General features: G+C 40.7%; 1 protein-coding gene across 1 annotated transcript; it reads left to right on the forward strand.

Moving 5' to 3' along the window:
* Nucleotides 1–467: 467 nt before the first annotated feature.
* Nucleotides 468–15,394, forward strand: LOC306866443 (vesicular glutamate transporter 2.2-like; the record flags this gene model as incomplete). Its single annotated transcript, XM_079411662.1, has 12 exons — nt 468–553; nt 1,935–2,190; nt 2,447–2,565; nt 3,636–3,750; nt 6,246–6,333; nt 6,412–6,498; nt 6,590–6,732; nt 7,944–8,093; nt 10,800–10,932; nt 11,039–11,149; nt 11,277–11,404; nt 15,047–15,394. 12 exons carry the CDS (start codon nt 468–470, stop codon nt 15,392–15,394), a joined length of 1,764 nt encoding a protein of 587 aa, XP_079267788.1.
* Nucleotides 15,395–16,274: the final 880 nt, after the last annotated feature.

The following is a 16,274-nucleotide window of genomic DNA, read 5'->3' on the forward strand; positions in this document are numbered from 1 at the left end:
GTTAATAGCTCGATGTCAGTACATGTTATTTTAGCAGCTGATGAGTGAAAGAGGGGAGCGCGCAGGTGTGGAGCGCGCAGATCACTCGCTGGACGGACGCGCGCCTTCTCTCTCGCCAGAGTCCTCTTCGCGCTGTTTCTTTGTCATTTTCCTGCTTTCGGAGGTGAATTCTGGTGGAATATTCTCGTTTATAGTTGAAAATAGGTCGGCAAAATGGAAAACCGAAGAATTACAGAAGTCGAAGGAAAGGGAGTTTCAAAGGACATTTCAGTGACTGTGAATCAAGCTTGTAACTGATTGATAATCTTGGTGGTTTATAGGTCGTCTGCGAGGAATAAAACAGCAGTTTTTACTGGGTCTAAAAATACTGCTCAGGTTTCCACACGCAAGGAATATGCTGAAATATCTTACAGCCAATTCAAATTAAAATTTCTTATTAATATCGAGTGGAATATATATTTTTGGAGATGGATACGGTGAAGGAACGAGTTCTGGCCCCCGGTAAGGAACGACTGAGGAATCTGGCCGGGAAAACCCTGGGACACATGCACAGGTATCAAACCCTTTCATTCAATAAATTAGACAAAAAAAACGAATGATCTCTACAAAAACATTATTCGTTTATTATCTTGATGTCCAAGTACAATTTAGACTACATGTCTGAGATTCAAATGATTTCCCTTCCTGCGATAAAGGATGGCTATATATCACATAATTCATAATCATTCATCAATCTGTGATGTAGCACGTTGTTTTCGACATTTTTCGTTTCGAGAAAATACGACAGAAAGGACTATAGGCGTTAAAGATCGTGTATGGATCTAGAGATGAAAGAATTCCTCGGAGGATGCTTCCTCTGCCCACAGCGCTCCTGACTCTATTAATAATTCATCAAAAGAAAGTCGTGACGTGAAGAGCTAAGCATAAGTCCGTTTAATTCAATTATTATTATTAATAATTTTGATATTTATCTGTGAACAATAAAAAAAAACAATGTAGCCTAATGATCACAAACCGATGTCAGATTTGAGAATAATAATTATTTATTTTTTTCGTTTACCTTGTCAAAATCGTCTAAATTCGTTGTGTTTTATGAAAACAGTAATTTTTTAACAGTTAATTTCGGAGCGTTTTGTGCATTTTTGTTTATTGCATTTATGCCAGAGATTATGAAACGATCAGAGTCAGAACGGAACAGTGAATGCTTTCCATCACAGGAAAAAAAAAACCTTCACTTTGATCCGATGCACAACACTTAATAATACGTCACAACGTCATATAAAATCATATTTCTTATATTTCGTTTCGTGTAGTATATTATTTAGATTTTTTATTTTATTCTGTAGATTAATATCTTGAAGCAGCCACAAAAAAAAAAATGTTATCAACGAAAAAAAAATTAAAAAACTATACCAAGATATGGTCCCTCCTGCTTCTATGAGCTATAGGAATGCATTTCGATAAAAATGCTGCAATGCAGTTCAAATAACTCAGTTTGCCAAGTCGTGACCAAATAGATCAGAACAGAGATATTCAATAGAATTCTGCCAGTCCTCGTCTTTTCCTGAATGACTGATGAATTTAGCCTAATTATTAAATAAATCAAAACATATTTGATAATATCCTCTTCGCAGACTAAGAAAAAAATAATCTATGTATCTATTAGCAAACAGAACGTTCCGTCTTTTTTTTTTTTTTTTTTTGCCTTAAATCGATTAAATTCAACGTTCCACGAACTTTCTATAGCCTATATTGTTTTCGTCGACGCTATACAGGGACGTTTTTTTGTGTGATGATCAAATAGTCAAAATGTTCTTAATGGTTATTTATAATGCTCCAGAAAAAAAGAACCAAAAAAAAAAAAGAAAGAAAGAAAAAGAAAGAAAGGTGCTGCTGCCGTTGAGAGGTTTGTTTGAGGAGGTTTGTCCTCTTAGGGTGATGGAGAAGAAGCAGAAACCGGGTGAGGTGATCGAGCTGACGGAGGAAGGGCGGCCCGCGCCGCTGCAGCAGAAGAAAGCGCCGCTGTGCGACTGCACGTGTTTCGGGCTCCCGCGCCGCTATATCATCGCCATCATGAGCGGCCTCGGCTTCTGCATCTCGTTCGGGATCCGCTGCAACCTCGGAGTCGCCATCGTCGGCATGGTCAATAACAGCACCATTCACCGGGGCGGCAAGATCATCATCACAGAGGTGCGAGTGAGGGCCAGAGCTCCTCGAGAGCCTCCTGAGAGTCAGAGCATCTCAGCATCTCACTCCTTTATATAACTGTCCAACATTCACTGTTAGCTACACAAAATAAAAAATAAAATAAATGCAAAATGTTGCTTTCAAAGCGTTTAACATGATATATATATATATATATATATATATATAGGTCTATATATATGTTTTTTTTTTTTTTTTTTACATGTTTATGAATGAATACCGTGCTTTTTTCCCCCATAAGAAAGCGAAGTTTAACTGGGATCCGGAGACGGTGGGAATGATCCACGGCTCGTTTTTCTGGGGCTATATAGTGACACAGATCCCAGGAGGATATATATGCTCTCGACTCGCTGCCAACAGGTAATTCACATTGCGCATTGATCTCCATATTAAAAATGGTTTAATAGGCTACATTTAATGTCTTACAAATTATAACAAATATTTGTTTACCTATGTTTTATTTGATTAGATATGGTTTATATCTGGCAACAGTATAAATGTTTTTTTTAAAGGGCAAATGATGTCTTTTGTGTGCTTTATTTGGTTGCCATGAACCCTGAATGCAGAAGAGCAGACATGCTTTCCTCTGGAGAGCTCATTAACCAGCAGACAGACTCACATGCTCTGTGTGCTCACTGTGAGACACATCCTGATTCAATAAAACACCCTCTGACTGAAATAGACTCATATTTTTAGACACCTATTATTCATTGACACCTAAAATGCTATATATATATGAATGAATCAAATTATGTAAATTGCATTCTAAAATGTTGTAAATGCACAAAATTGTAGTGAGATGTAATCTGTTTAGTAACCTTCATTTAGCCTATATAGTGCTGAATACAATACATAAAGTTTAAAAGCAGCTTCACATTAATAAACAGGATAATAACCGAATCAATGATGCAGACGTCTTCAAATGTGAGATAAATTCAAATTTGTCTGTAAAGCAGCTCTACAGAGGACAGAAGAACTGCATTATACAAATACTATAGGAAAGACAACAGACACATAAAAGCATCAAGTCTGTCTGAGAGCCTGTTAAATCCAGCTTCTGGGCTTTGAGAAGGTTGAGATCTCCATTGCACTCACATGAATTTGATTTCACACATTAAAACAGATGGCTGCAGTCTATGCAAATTAGATCTCACACACATTAAATAAAATATGTGTTTTCCTGCCTTTCAGCATTGTTAGAATGATTTCTCTACTAGACACTGGTGCCCTCGGCTACTATTGTCTACTCAGTTAATGTTATTTACTATCGCTCTTGTCTTTTATTTCTTGCTCAGGGTTTTTAATTGATTTAATTTTTGCATCTGCTCTACAGATATGCCTTCAGTCAGTGTAAGGTTGCTGCTGATCGGATCCAGTTAAATCTATGATTTCAAACCATTAGAAGCCAACAGTGAATTCTTTCTGTGCAGGGTGTTTGGTGCTGCTATCCTGCTCACGTCGACTCTCAACATGTTCATCCCCTCTGCTGCGCGTGCACACTACGGCTGTGTCATCTTCGTCAGGATACTGCAGGGCCTCGTCGAAGTGAGACGCTCTCCTCTCTTTAACTACATACAGCATTTATTCATTTGCTGATTAGTCATTTAACAGGTGTTTAACACTAATCATATTACAGGTTCAGCCCCACCAGAGCAGCCAGATGTTGGAATATTATCATCGGGGCAAGTTTAGTTTGAAAGTATTTGTAGCATAGACAGTAATTTCAACTCTTAGTTTAAAATGAACAAAACTAGTGTTTATGATAATTAACTTACAATGAAAGTCTGGATGAATGTTAAAACACAATTGAAGTATAAAGTATAGGCATCAGATTTGAACATTATACGTGTTAACATGAATAAATTCTGTATTAATAACATTTAGCAGGACGTCACATCAAGTTCAGGTGTGTTATCCTGCTGACTGTACATCAGCACAACAGAAACACTGAAAACACAGGAGTGACAGATGTTTTATTGTAAGCACAGTAGCTTGTGTTGTGTGTATTGACATTAGCTCTGTGGATATGCTCTCCTCTGCTGGCCGCAGCAATTTGTGTCTATCAGTGACTGATTGTGTGACAATTAGCTGCTAATGAAGATTTAATGGGCGGCATTAGCGTGTTTGTGGTGAATCAGATCTGATCAGACTGTGTTTGTGCACGTCTGCATGGATCATTAATCCTTATTTGAAATGCGATTGTATGTGTTAGTGTTCATTTGTTAAAGGTTAGACTGCTGTCTGTTTTTTATGACCCATGTAAGGGATTTCATGTAAGATTTTCAATATTTTATTACACAGTAAATGTCAATTTAAATATAGTTATATAACAATGCCCTGCATCTTGAAAATAAAAAAGAGCTAATATTATCTGATCTGACAATATAATATTATAATAACACTGCTGTGTGTGTGTGTGTTCACTGCTGTGTGTGTGTGTGTGTGTGTTCACTGCTGTGTGTGTGTGTGTGTGTGTGTGTGTGTGTTCACTGCTGTGTGTGTGTGTGTGTGTGTGTGTGTGTGTGTGTGTGTGTGTGTGTTCACTGCTGTGTGTGTGTTCACTGCTGTGTGTGTGTGTGTGTGTGTGTGTGTGTGTGTTCACTGCTGTGTGTGTGTGTGTGTGTGTTCACTGCTGTGTGTGTGTGTGTGTGTGTGTTCACTGCTGTGTGTGTGTGTGTGTTCACTGCTGTGTGTATGTTCACGGTGTGTGTGTTCACTGCTGTGTGTGTGTGTGTGTGTGTGTGTGTGTTCACTGCTGTGTGTGTGTGTGTGTTCACTGCTGTGTGTGTGTGTGTGTGTGTGTGTGCACTGCTGTGTGTGTGTGTGATGACTGCTGTGTGTGTGTTCACTGCTGTGTGTGTGTGTGTGTGTGTTCACTGCTGTGTGTGTGTGTGTGTGTGTGTGTGTGTTCACTGCTGTGTGTGTGTGTGTGTTCACTGCTGTGTGTGTGTGTGTGTGTGTTCACTGCTGTGTGTGTGTTCACTGCTGTGTGTGTGTTCACTGCTGTGTGTGTGTGTGTGTATGTGTTCACTACTGTGTGTGTGTGTGTGTGTTCACTGCTGTGTGTGTGTGTGTGTGTGTGTGTGTGTGTTCACTGCTGTGTGTGTGTGTGTGTTCACTGCTGTGTGTGCACTGCTGTGTGTGTGTGTGTTGACTGCTGTGTGTGTGTTCACTGCAGTGTGTGTGTGTGTGTGTGTGTGTGTGTTCACTGCTGTGTGTGTGTGTTTGTGTGTTCACTGCTGTGTGTGTGTGTGTGTGTTCACTGCTGTGTGTGTGTGTGTGTGTGTGTGTGTTCACTGCTGTGTGTGTGTTCACTGCTGTGTGTGTGTGTGTGTGTGTGTGTGTGTGTGTGTTCACTGCTGTGTGTGTGTGTGTGTTCACTGCTGTGTGTGTGTGTGTTCACTGCTGTGTGTGTGTGTGTTCACTGCTGTGTGTGTGTGTGTGTTCACTGCTGTGTGTGTGTGTGTTCACTGCTGTGTGTGTGTGTGTGTGTTCACTGCTGTGTGTGTGTGTGTGTTCACTGCTGTGTGTGTGTGTTCACTGCTGTGTGTGTGTGTGTGTATGTGTTCACTGCTGTGTGTGTGTGTTCACTGCTGTGTGTGTGTGTGTGTGTGTGTGTTCACTGCTGTGTGTGTGTGTGTGTGTGTTCACTGCTGTGTGTGTGCACGTTGGATGGGTTACATGCAGAGCACGAATTCTGAGTATGGGTCACTATACTTGGCAGTATGTCACTTCACTTCACTATATATTATTACTATATATTATTAATGTATTATATGTGACATTTGACAATTTGATTATATATATATATATATCAGTTACAAATCGGTTTAAAAAGTGGAAATGTATTAGGAATAAATTATGCATTCAGAATTATTCATAAAAATTGTCTAAGAATTAAACAATTTGTAAGTTGTCTGACAAAGCATTATTCTTTAAATCAATGCCCTCAAAATTTGTAAGAAATTAGACATAAGATGGATTTATTTAAATAAAAAATATATTAAAGCAATTACTGACGGTTTGACATGTGTGTCCAGGGTGTGACTTACCCAGCATGCCATGGGATCTGGAGCAAGTGGGCTCCGCCCCTCGAGAGAAGTCGTTTAGCCACCACCTCTTTTTGTGGTAAATACAATTTCCCTTTTAAAAGTCCACCTAACACAGAATTCCCAGAATAAAAGTTGTGAAAACACCCTGTTTCAGGATCATACGCGGGTGCTGTGGTGGCCATGCCGTTGGCTGGGATATTAGTGCAGTACTCAGGCTGGTCTTCTGTCTTCTACATATATGGTAGGCTTATGATCTTGAAATGATTACAGACTTTTCTTTTTTGGGTGTTTGATTTCTTGACTGTTCTTGTTTTTTCTCCGTTGGGCTGCAGGCTGTTTTGGGATTGTGTGGTACATGTTTTGGATTCTGGTTTCATATGAGAGCCCAGCAGATCATCCCACCATTACAGATGAAGAGAGGACTTACATAGAGGAGAGTATTGGAGAAAGTGCCAGTCTAATGGGGGCGACTGAGGTACGTTCCCTAGTGTGGACACATCTGAAGGTCCCATGAAATCACATGTGGGGTTTTCTGGGTGTTAGTCAAGTCACCTTTATTTATATAGCGCTTTTAACTATACAAATTGTGTCAAAGCAGCTTTCCAGTATTAAACAAGGAAATAGCATGTCGATGATGCAAAAGGACAATAGTAAAGTCTACATTTTTCAATTAAAGCCATCATTGATTCAGTGATGTCATCATCCTGCCCAGTTCGGTTCTGTGCGATCAAGTCGACTACATCACTGGAAATTAAAATTATTATCTTTAAGGCCATTTTTAAAAAGAAATGAATATGCTCAGCAAGGATGCATTAAATTGATCAAACGTTAAAGATATTTATAATGCTGTTCATTTTAGCTTTTTAAGTTTTTAAATAAACCTGAAAAAGAAAATGGAACATGGTTTCCACAAAAATATTAAACAGCACAACTGTTTTCAACATTGATAATAATCAGAAATGTTTCTTGAGCAGCAAATCAACATTTTAGAACGATTTCTTAAAGATCATGTGACTGAATATTCAGCATTGCATCACAGGAATAAATTACATTTTAAAATATATTCATATAGAAAACCTTTATTTTACATTTTAATAATATTTCACAATTTTTACTGTTCTTTCTGTATTTTTAATCAAATAACTGCAGCCTTGGTGAACATAAAAGTCGTCATGAATAATAATAATAGTAATAATAATAATAATAATAATAAAATCGACCCCCTAACTAGTGTGAAATTAACAAAAACTTTTAGCAGAAAATACTACTTTTTTAGCAGAAAGATATTAGCAATAAAAAGTCGCAAATCATGTTTTTTCTCAAGAGCTTTTGCCCCTGGAGAACGATTGAGAATCTCAATGGCAGTTGCTCAGTTTGGGGATAGAAATCCATTACATAATTTTACATACGCAAATAAATAAACAAATATATTTTTTGGTAAAAATCAGGAACTGGTCTTTGTTTCTTACCATCAATATATTTGTTCCAAACCTTTTTTCTTCATCAGAATGCAACTTTTTAATGTCCAGTAATGGAGAGACTGTAGATGGAAGTAATGATAAAATCATGTTTGAAGGGATCTTTAAGCACCCTGTGAAATGGTTGCTCAAGATCTCCATGCTAGATGTGTCCTATAGACTTTCCCTTCTCAATTTTTAACCTGAATTTTTTTTTTTTCTCCTACAGAAATTCAAGACGCCCTGGAGGAAGTTCTTCACCTCCATGCCGGTCTATGCAATCATCGTGGCCAACTTCTGCAGGAGCTGGACCTTCTATCTCCTGCTCATCAGTCAGCCAGCGTACTTTGAAGAAGTGTTTGGCTTTGAAATCAGTAAGGTGAGAGAAGCAGAGGAAATATTTTTACATTAATCAGATCTCAGGCACGTCATTGTGCTTTTGCGTTTGCTGTATGAATTGGTTTCATGTGCAATTCTTTCTCATGCCTCATTTGAATCGTTACTATCGGTCGTGTTTGACCCTCATTCACTGTTGTCATGCACTGAGTCGCCCGCATTGGATTGTATTTGAGATGTTGGCCATTCAGAAATGTGTGTTCACAGTGGCGTGCATAAATAAAACCTGACACTGTTATTGATCTTCGACTTCAGAGCTGAAAGAGTGGCATAAATCCTGCAGGCCTGACAGGTGTAATTGAACCACTGTTTGATTCTGCTGGTCAGAACAGCCTCATAGTGCAGCTTGGGAGATTGGATTTGTTTAGAGGTGTTATCAGTCAGGGCTTGTTTAGGATTTCAATATAGTGATTTAGTGTTAGTATTTCTAGTTTTTACTATATAGTAATTTTGAGCTATTTTATTTTTGAGCCACACATTTTGTATCAAGTATGTTAAATAAATAACATTGCATAGGTTTGCATTGTTTTATTTGATAAGAGAAAAAATGCCAATTCTGTCATCATTTACTCACCCTTAAGTTGTTCCAAACCTGTATGTTTTTTTGTTTTTTTTCTGCTGAAGAAGACATTTTGAAGAATGTGGGTAAACAAACAGTTGCTGGCCCAAATTGACTTCAGTAAAAACACTATACAAGTCGATGGGGATCAGAAATGGTTTGGTTACTAATATTATTCAAACAAATCTTCTTTTGTGTTCAGTGGAAGAAAGAAATTCATGCAGGTTTGGAGGATGATTGTAAGATGGCAGACGTTTGGGTAAACTATGCCTTTAAGAGTGATTTTTGACACTTTATTAGAATGTAAGTACATCTATATACATGTAATTTAATAAATATTGTTTGTACTGTTCGTTTTTGAAATATGGCTGAAGTTTACTGCCGAATGTACAACAATCTTATTGTAAACCAAAATCTTCTTACGTCATTAAAGTCAACTCACCATTTTTTTTTACTTTTAAGATTTGAAGTGCACTAAAAGTGCACACTTCAGTTCAGTTCAATTCAATATTATTTGAATGGCGCTTTTAATGATACAAAATCGTTGCAAAGCAGTTTTACAGAAAATGTAAGTTTCTATATTCTATTTAAGAGTAGCTTTTCAGTGGTGACTATGTCAAGTTGAAATGTACAGTAAAAATCATGCAGTTAGTTACTGACGTAATCAAACAGACGGTGAACACTATTAACAGCAATAATTAAATGTTGCGGTCAAACATAGTCAAATTTGGTAGTTTTGGATGTTGTTTCTGGAATGGCATCTGAGGGGTCAGCATCATCTCTTCTCAGGTGTTCGGTCATCTCGATCTTGTGTCTGAACCCCGAACGTTATCAGGAAGGCTATTCCAGAGTTTGGGAGCCAAATATGAAGAAGCTCTACCTCCTTTAGTGAACTTTGCCATCCTAGGTACTACCAAGAGTCCAGAATTTTGCAACTTTACGGAGTGTGATTGACTGTGATAGAAGACTAGTTAGGTACGCAGGAGCTAAACCATTAAGGGCCTTAAAAGTAAGTAGTAATATTTTGTAACTGATACAGAACTTAATAGGTAGCCAGTGCAGAGATTGTAAAATTGGAGTAATATGATCATATTTTTTTGACCTGGTAAGAAATCTAACAGTTGCATTTTGGACTAACTATAGCTTGTTTATTGAAGATGCAGGGCAACCAGCTAGCAGTGCATTACAATAGTCCAGTTTAGAGGTCATGAATGCATGAACTAGCTTTTCTGCATCAGAAACACGTAGCATGCTCCGTAGCTTGGCAAAGTTTCTAAGATGGAAAAATGCTGTTTTTGTAACATGGGAAATATGATTTTCAAAAGACAAGTTGCTGTCTAATACTAAACCCACATTTTTGACTGTAGAGGAAATAACAGTGCATCCGTCTAGATGCAAATTGTAATCTAAGAGATTCTGATCTAAGAGTCCAATAAATAACATCTCTGGAAAAAATTATTGGTCATCCAATTTTTAACACTCTGTTAGCTTAGATCATTTAGAAGTTTCATATGGTCTTGTCAAAATATATACAGTAGTTGAGTATCATCAGCATAACATTGGAAATTAATCCCATATTTTCTTATAATATTACCAAGCGACAACATGTATATTGAAAATAGCAGAGGGCCTAGGGCAGATCCTTGTGGCACTCCCTACTTTACTGGTGTTAATTGAGATGATTCCCCATTTAAATAGACAATGTGATAACAATCGAACAGGTAGGATCTAAACCATCTTAAAGCCTGCCTTTGAATACCGGTATAGTTTTGTAATCGATCTATAAGAATGTCATGATTTATAGGGCCGAACGCAGCACTAAGCTCAAGTAAAACTAATAATGAGATGCAGCCTTGGTCTGACACAAGAAAGAAGTCATTTGTAAATTTAATAAGTCCCGTTTCTGTGCTATGATGTCCATAAAAATCATAAAAAAAATCACCATTAAATTAAATTGTATTAAAAAATGTGGCTCAGGGATTCTTCAACATTTTTCCTTTGTGTTTAATGAAAAAACATAAATCATATGTGTCTTTGTATATATTTTTTTCTTCCAAATTTGTCATCATTTTGGCGAAGTATCCTGTGAAGTGAAGTCATGAGGACTGATGTTTTGTGTGGTGTTGTCAGGTCGGTATGGTCTCTGCTCTGCCTCACCTTGTCATGACCATCATAGTGCCAATCGGCGGTCAACTGGCTGACTTCCTGCGCAGCAAAAACATCTTATCCACCACCACCGTCAGGAAAATCATGAACTGTGGAGGTAAGAGTAACCACATTTCATTAGAGTAATTTTATCTTATATTTGGAATTAATAGAAAACATTACAGTATGGTGTGACCTTTGACCCACACATCATTTGGTTGTAGGGTTTGGAATGGAGGCCACTCTGCTGTTAGTGGTTGGTTTCTCTCACAGTAAAGGTGTGGCCATCTCTTTTCTGGTGCTAGCTGTTGGTTTTAGCGGCTTTGCTATATCAGGTGAGACACTCACACACAGACAGGCATCATGTTTTGAAATTTACTTGCATTCAACAATATCTAAAATAGATTTATATTTCTAGCCCCAATATTTCTAATTTCTCCTCTTATCCTGTCCCTCTTAAAGGTTTTAATGTCAACCACTTGGACATTGCGCCGAGGTACGCCAGCATACTGATGGGTATTTCTAATGGAGTGGGCACTCTCTCTGGTATGGTCTGCCCTCTCATTGTAGGTGCTATGACCAAAAACAAGGTGAGAAATCCTGAAATTAGCCCTACTTTCATTATCAAATGTTTCATTATCAAACTCGGCAAAATCTAACATATGAAACAATAGTAAGAAAAATGTTACTTTTTTTAAAGGAACAGTTTATAGTTTACACTATGTTTGTATATCAAAACAATTACTGGTGTGTTTTTTTTTTTTTTTGCAAACTACCATACTCTACATAAGCATACCTGCAACGCATTTCACAAAATGTGCAGGGTATGACAGAACACACACTGAATTATTAAATGGATGACCCAAACCCTTCCCAATACTTTATTTTCAACTTTTCGGCAAAAGGCAGATTCGAACGTGGGTTGATTGCATCATAAAAAAAAACGTGTTCAGCACTTTATCATTTATGCTACCGAAGCCGTCGATTAATGGCCATCTTTTGTTATGTTGTCCAGTCCAATCACACGTCGGTGGGCGGAGTTAGTAAAAATAGCTTAGTGTAAATAGACACTCCAAATATTTATTGTTGCGTGACACATTATTCCCTTTCAGTCGGTCACTCCGAGTCACATCGGATGACCGACGAAATTGGGATCTCGCCAGAGAGACCAATCCACTTCAAGTGTAACTAAACGAGCCAATGGACATTGGCATGCGATCACTGCATCCAGCTGCCGCTGATCACAGCGTGAGCATAAGAGGCAGCAGGTGCACCGCATTAATTCATCCTTTCGCTTCGGAGCCGAGCGGTAGTGGTGAAGCTACTACTCTCCCCTTCCAGAGAGTGTTTCTGCGAGCGAGTGCGAGCATTACAGCGCAGCAGCGGTGGTCAAGTTGGACGGGAGAAAAAGATCATCTTCCGGCTGACAGCCACACTAAGAGTGTGCGGTGGCCAGCTCCCCTGCGTGCTTCGGCACTAAAAGAGCTTTTCTCTGAAAGAACAATTTCTCTAAGAGTAACACGGGTGATCGGGTCTTTTTAAAGATGTCTTATCACCCGTGCGTTTCTGGGTGTGGTCGTTTCCTGGCGCCTCAGGACGGTCACGATTGCTGCCTCACGTGTCTGGGCATTCAGCACGCTGAGGAAGCTTTCGTGGATGGTTCATGTTCTTCTTGTGGGGACATGACCATCTCGGAGTTACGTAATAGACTCCGTTTTGTCAAACATGGCAGAGTCTAACTGGCAGTGCTTATAGAGCCTGTGGGGAGGCGGCTTCTGCCCTCTGCCCTTATTGCAGGTCCACCACGCCAAAGCCCTGAAAGACCTGCATGAGGGTGGTCACGACCTGGCAGTTCTACATGAGCTGCGTGCTGCGACGGACCTTGCGCTTCGAGCGACGAAGTTGACCGCACAGTCTCTGGGTCTAGTGGTCCAGGATCGTCATCTCTGGCTGTGTCTCGCTGACATGGAGCAGGAGAAGGTACAGTTCCTGAATGCTCCCGTGTCACAGACCGGCCTCTTCGGCGACGCTGTCGAGAGCTTTGCCCAGCAGTTCTCGGCAGCACAGAAGCAGACTGAGGCGATCAAACACATCATGCGCCGGAGGAAACCTGCTGCTTCCACCCCGACTGCAGCCCCTCAGCCTGCTCGTCGCCGTGGGTGCCCCCCTGCGGCCGCCCGCGCAGCCACAGCAGCCTTCCACCAGGCATGGCGTGGTGGAGCCGGTCTTAGGCAGGATGCTCAGCCCGTCCAGGCCCCCGCCAAACCTGGCGGCAAACGCAAGTGCAAGAGGGTCTGAGACGGGCGACCGAGAGATGGAGGAGACTGCTCATCGAGAGATGGTGACCGCACCACTCCCTCCCCCGGAGGAGGGCCGGGTGGAGAATCTATTGTTTCGTTTTGCTTTTGGTACCCAAAACATCAATTAAAGAGCGATTTCCTCAATCTCTGGGTCTCAAGAGAAGGAGAGTGGTGAACCGTGCATCACGGGATCACTTCCCTCCTCCTCTCTCGCCAGGCAGTGGGTGGTTGCCCAAGAGCACCCCTCCTGCCCATTCGTGGAACCAGGTAAGGCCGGTAGCACTCGAGTCCCCGCATCAAGTCGTCAAACGCCGGGCTGTCACAAGCCTCAAGCCGGGTTCCTGTGTTTCCTCCCGCACGAGGAGGAATCAGGTGAGTGGTACACTACACACCCAGACCCCACCCCCTGCCGTCACAGGCCCAAGGGCGGGTCCCTGTGTTCCACCTCGCAGCCCCTCCGCGGGTACGTCGGTGGCCCCGCTGGCACGGTCTCTCTGAGCCTGGCTAGCGCTCCCCAGTCCGTCTCGGTGGCTCCTGCGGACCATCAGACTCAGCTACGCGATTCAGTTCACCCGGCATCCCCCCAAGTTCAGGGGCATGCGGTTCACTTCAGTCAAGGCCGTCGATGCCCCTGTCTTGCGTGCGGAAATCGCAGTCCAGCTGGCGAAGGACGCGATAGAGCCGGTCCCTCCAGCCGATATGAAGTCGGGGTTTTACAGCTCTTACTTCATTGTGCCCAAGAAAAGCGGTGGGTTACGACCGATCTTGGATCTGTGAGTTTCGAACCGTGCACTTCACAAGATGCCATTCAAGATGTTGACGCAGAAACGCATTTTCGGGTGCGTCCTTCCCCTAGATTGGTTTGCAGCGATCGACCTGAAGGACGCGTACTTTCATGTCTCGATTCTCCCGCGACACAGGCCATTCCTGCGGTTTGCGTTCGAGGGTCGGGCATATCAGTACAAGGTCCTGCCCTTCGGGCTGTCCCTTTCGCCTCGCGTCTTCACCAAAGTCGCAGAGAGAAACACCAAAGTCGTTCCCCTGAGAGAACGGGGTGTGCGCATCCTCAACTATCTCGACGACTGGCTCATACTTGCACAGTCTCGAGAGCAGTTGTGCGCACACAGGGACCTGGTACTCAGGCACCTCAGCCAGTTGGGCCTTCGGGTCAATTGGGAAAAGAGCAAACTCGTGCCAACGCAGAGGATCTCTTTTCTCGGCATGGAGTTGGATTCGGTCAACCAGACAGCACGCCTCACCCAGGAACGTGCTCAGTCGGTCCATTGGCTCGTTTAGTTACACTCGAAGTGGATTGGTCTCTCTGGCGAGATCCCAATTTCGTCGGTCATCCGACGTGACGTCTCCGTTCCCTCCTTCAGGGAACGAGGGTTACATACGTAACTGAGACGTTTCACATGCTGTTTTTCAAATATTGGAGAAAATATACAGTGTATCTCATTTCTGTGCATTTTGTGATGAGCAGTAGACAGGCATTTCATTCGAAATGTAGCCACAGAGAATTACATAATAAAAGTCAAAAGACTGCATTCCTGAATTGTGACCCTGGACCACAAAACCAGTCATAAGGGTCCATTTTTCAAAATTGAGATTTATACATCATCTGAAACCTGAATACATAATCTTTCCATTGATATATGGTTTGTCATGATAGGATAATATTTGGCCGATATTACTATATTACTATTAATTAATATTGCATATTACAAATCAAAAATGTAATTTGTATATATTTACAATAGGAAATTTGCAAAATATCTTCATGGAACATGATCTTTACTAAATACCCTAATGATTTTTGCCATAAAATAAAAATCTATAATTTTAACCCCTACTATTGCTACAAATATACCCCAGCGACTTAAGACTGGTTTTGTGGTCCAGGGTCACAATTTGTCTTTTCTTGCCCGTCAGACTCGTGAGGAATGGCAGAACGTGTTCCTGATCGCTGCGCTGGTGCATTACGGCGGCGTGGTCTTCTACGGGATTTTTGCGTCTGGCGAGAAGCAGCCGTGGGCTGATCCGGAGGAGACCAGCGAGGAGAAGTGCGGCTTCATAGATGAAGACGAGTTAGCAGAGGAGACGGGTGACATCACGCTGAGCAGCGCTCCTTTCGGGGGCCAGGCCACTTTTGGGGGCCCCGCCAAAACATATGGGGCCACGACGCAGCTGAACGGGGGATGGGCTAAAGGCTGGGAGAAAACCGAGGAATACATCCAGGAGGATGCCAAGCAGACGTATACGGGAGACGGGTACTCCTAGATCTTTATTCGCAATGAGTCAAAGCAAATCTTAAAAAAAATAAAAGCAAAAAGAGATATGAGTCATTATAGACACTGTACTTAACACGCATAGCTACAGGAGTCAGAGATGTTTTTGAAAAGAGTCTTAATAGAGAAGCGAATAGAGAAGATATTTAAAAGGAATAATGTATTCAGAGATATTGATAGTAATTATATGAAAAGGTCATATTTAGGATTATATAAAGAATATATATGGCTATGTAAATGTTTCCTTTAAAAATACAGATATGTTGAGTTATTACTGTGGTTTATGACATTTAATTAACTGACAATATTTAATAGCACAGACATCTGTAATCAAAGCACAGGTCTTGGCTGTTTTTTTTGCAGGTTTAGACTAGTTTTGTGACTTCTACTGTAACTTTAGGAGATGAGTAGTTTAGATTAATCGGTCAGGACCAATGAGAGTAGTTTAGATCAATGTCGTTTTGTTCAGAAGAAACAAGTGTTTCACTCTGGTTTACAGAGCTCTTGCCATTGACCTTACAGAAAATATGCAAAATTTGGGTTATTTAACTATATTATATAAACTTTCAAAGAATGCTGTTTATCATTATGTACGTGTACTATATTAGACTTTATAAACTAGTCCCTTTATTTGGGACATAAATCATAAAACAGAAGGTAGAGCAAAATAGACATTTACTGTTTGATGCAAAGAAAGAATCTAAAATAGCACAAATTTGCAAAACATACCTTCTATATCTGAATGATGATGTGTATTAAAATAAATGTGAAATATATGGATAAACCTTTAAATGTTGAAACATCCTAAAGTATACTTGAGAACTTTTTAAAGTGCAATCTTGTCTAAGTTTTGTTCAGCTATAGTTACATCA

This window comes from Barbus barbus (genome assembly GCF_936440315.1).
Source record: "Barbus barbus genome assembly, chromosome: 48".
NCBI classification, from domain to species: Eukaryota; Metazoa; Chordata; class Actinopteri; order Cypriniformes; family Cyprinidae; genus Barbus; species Barbus barbus.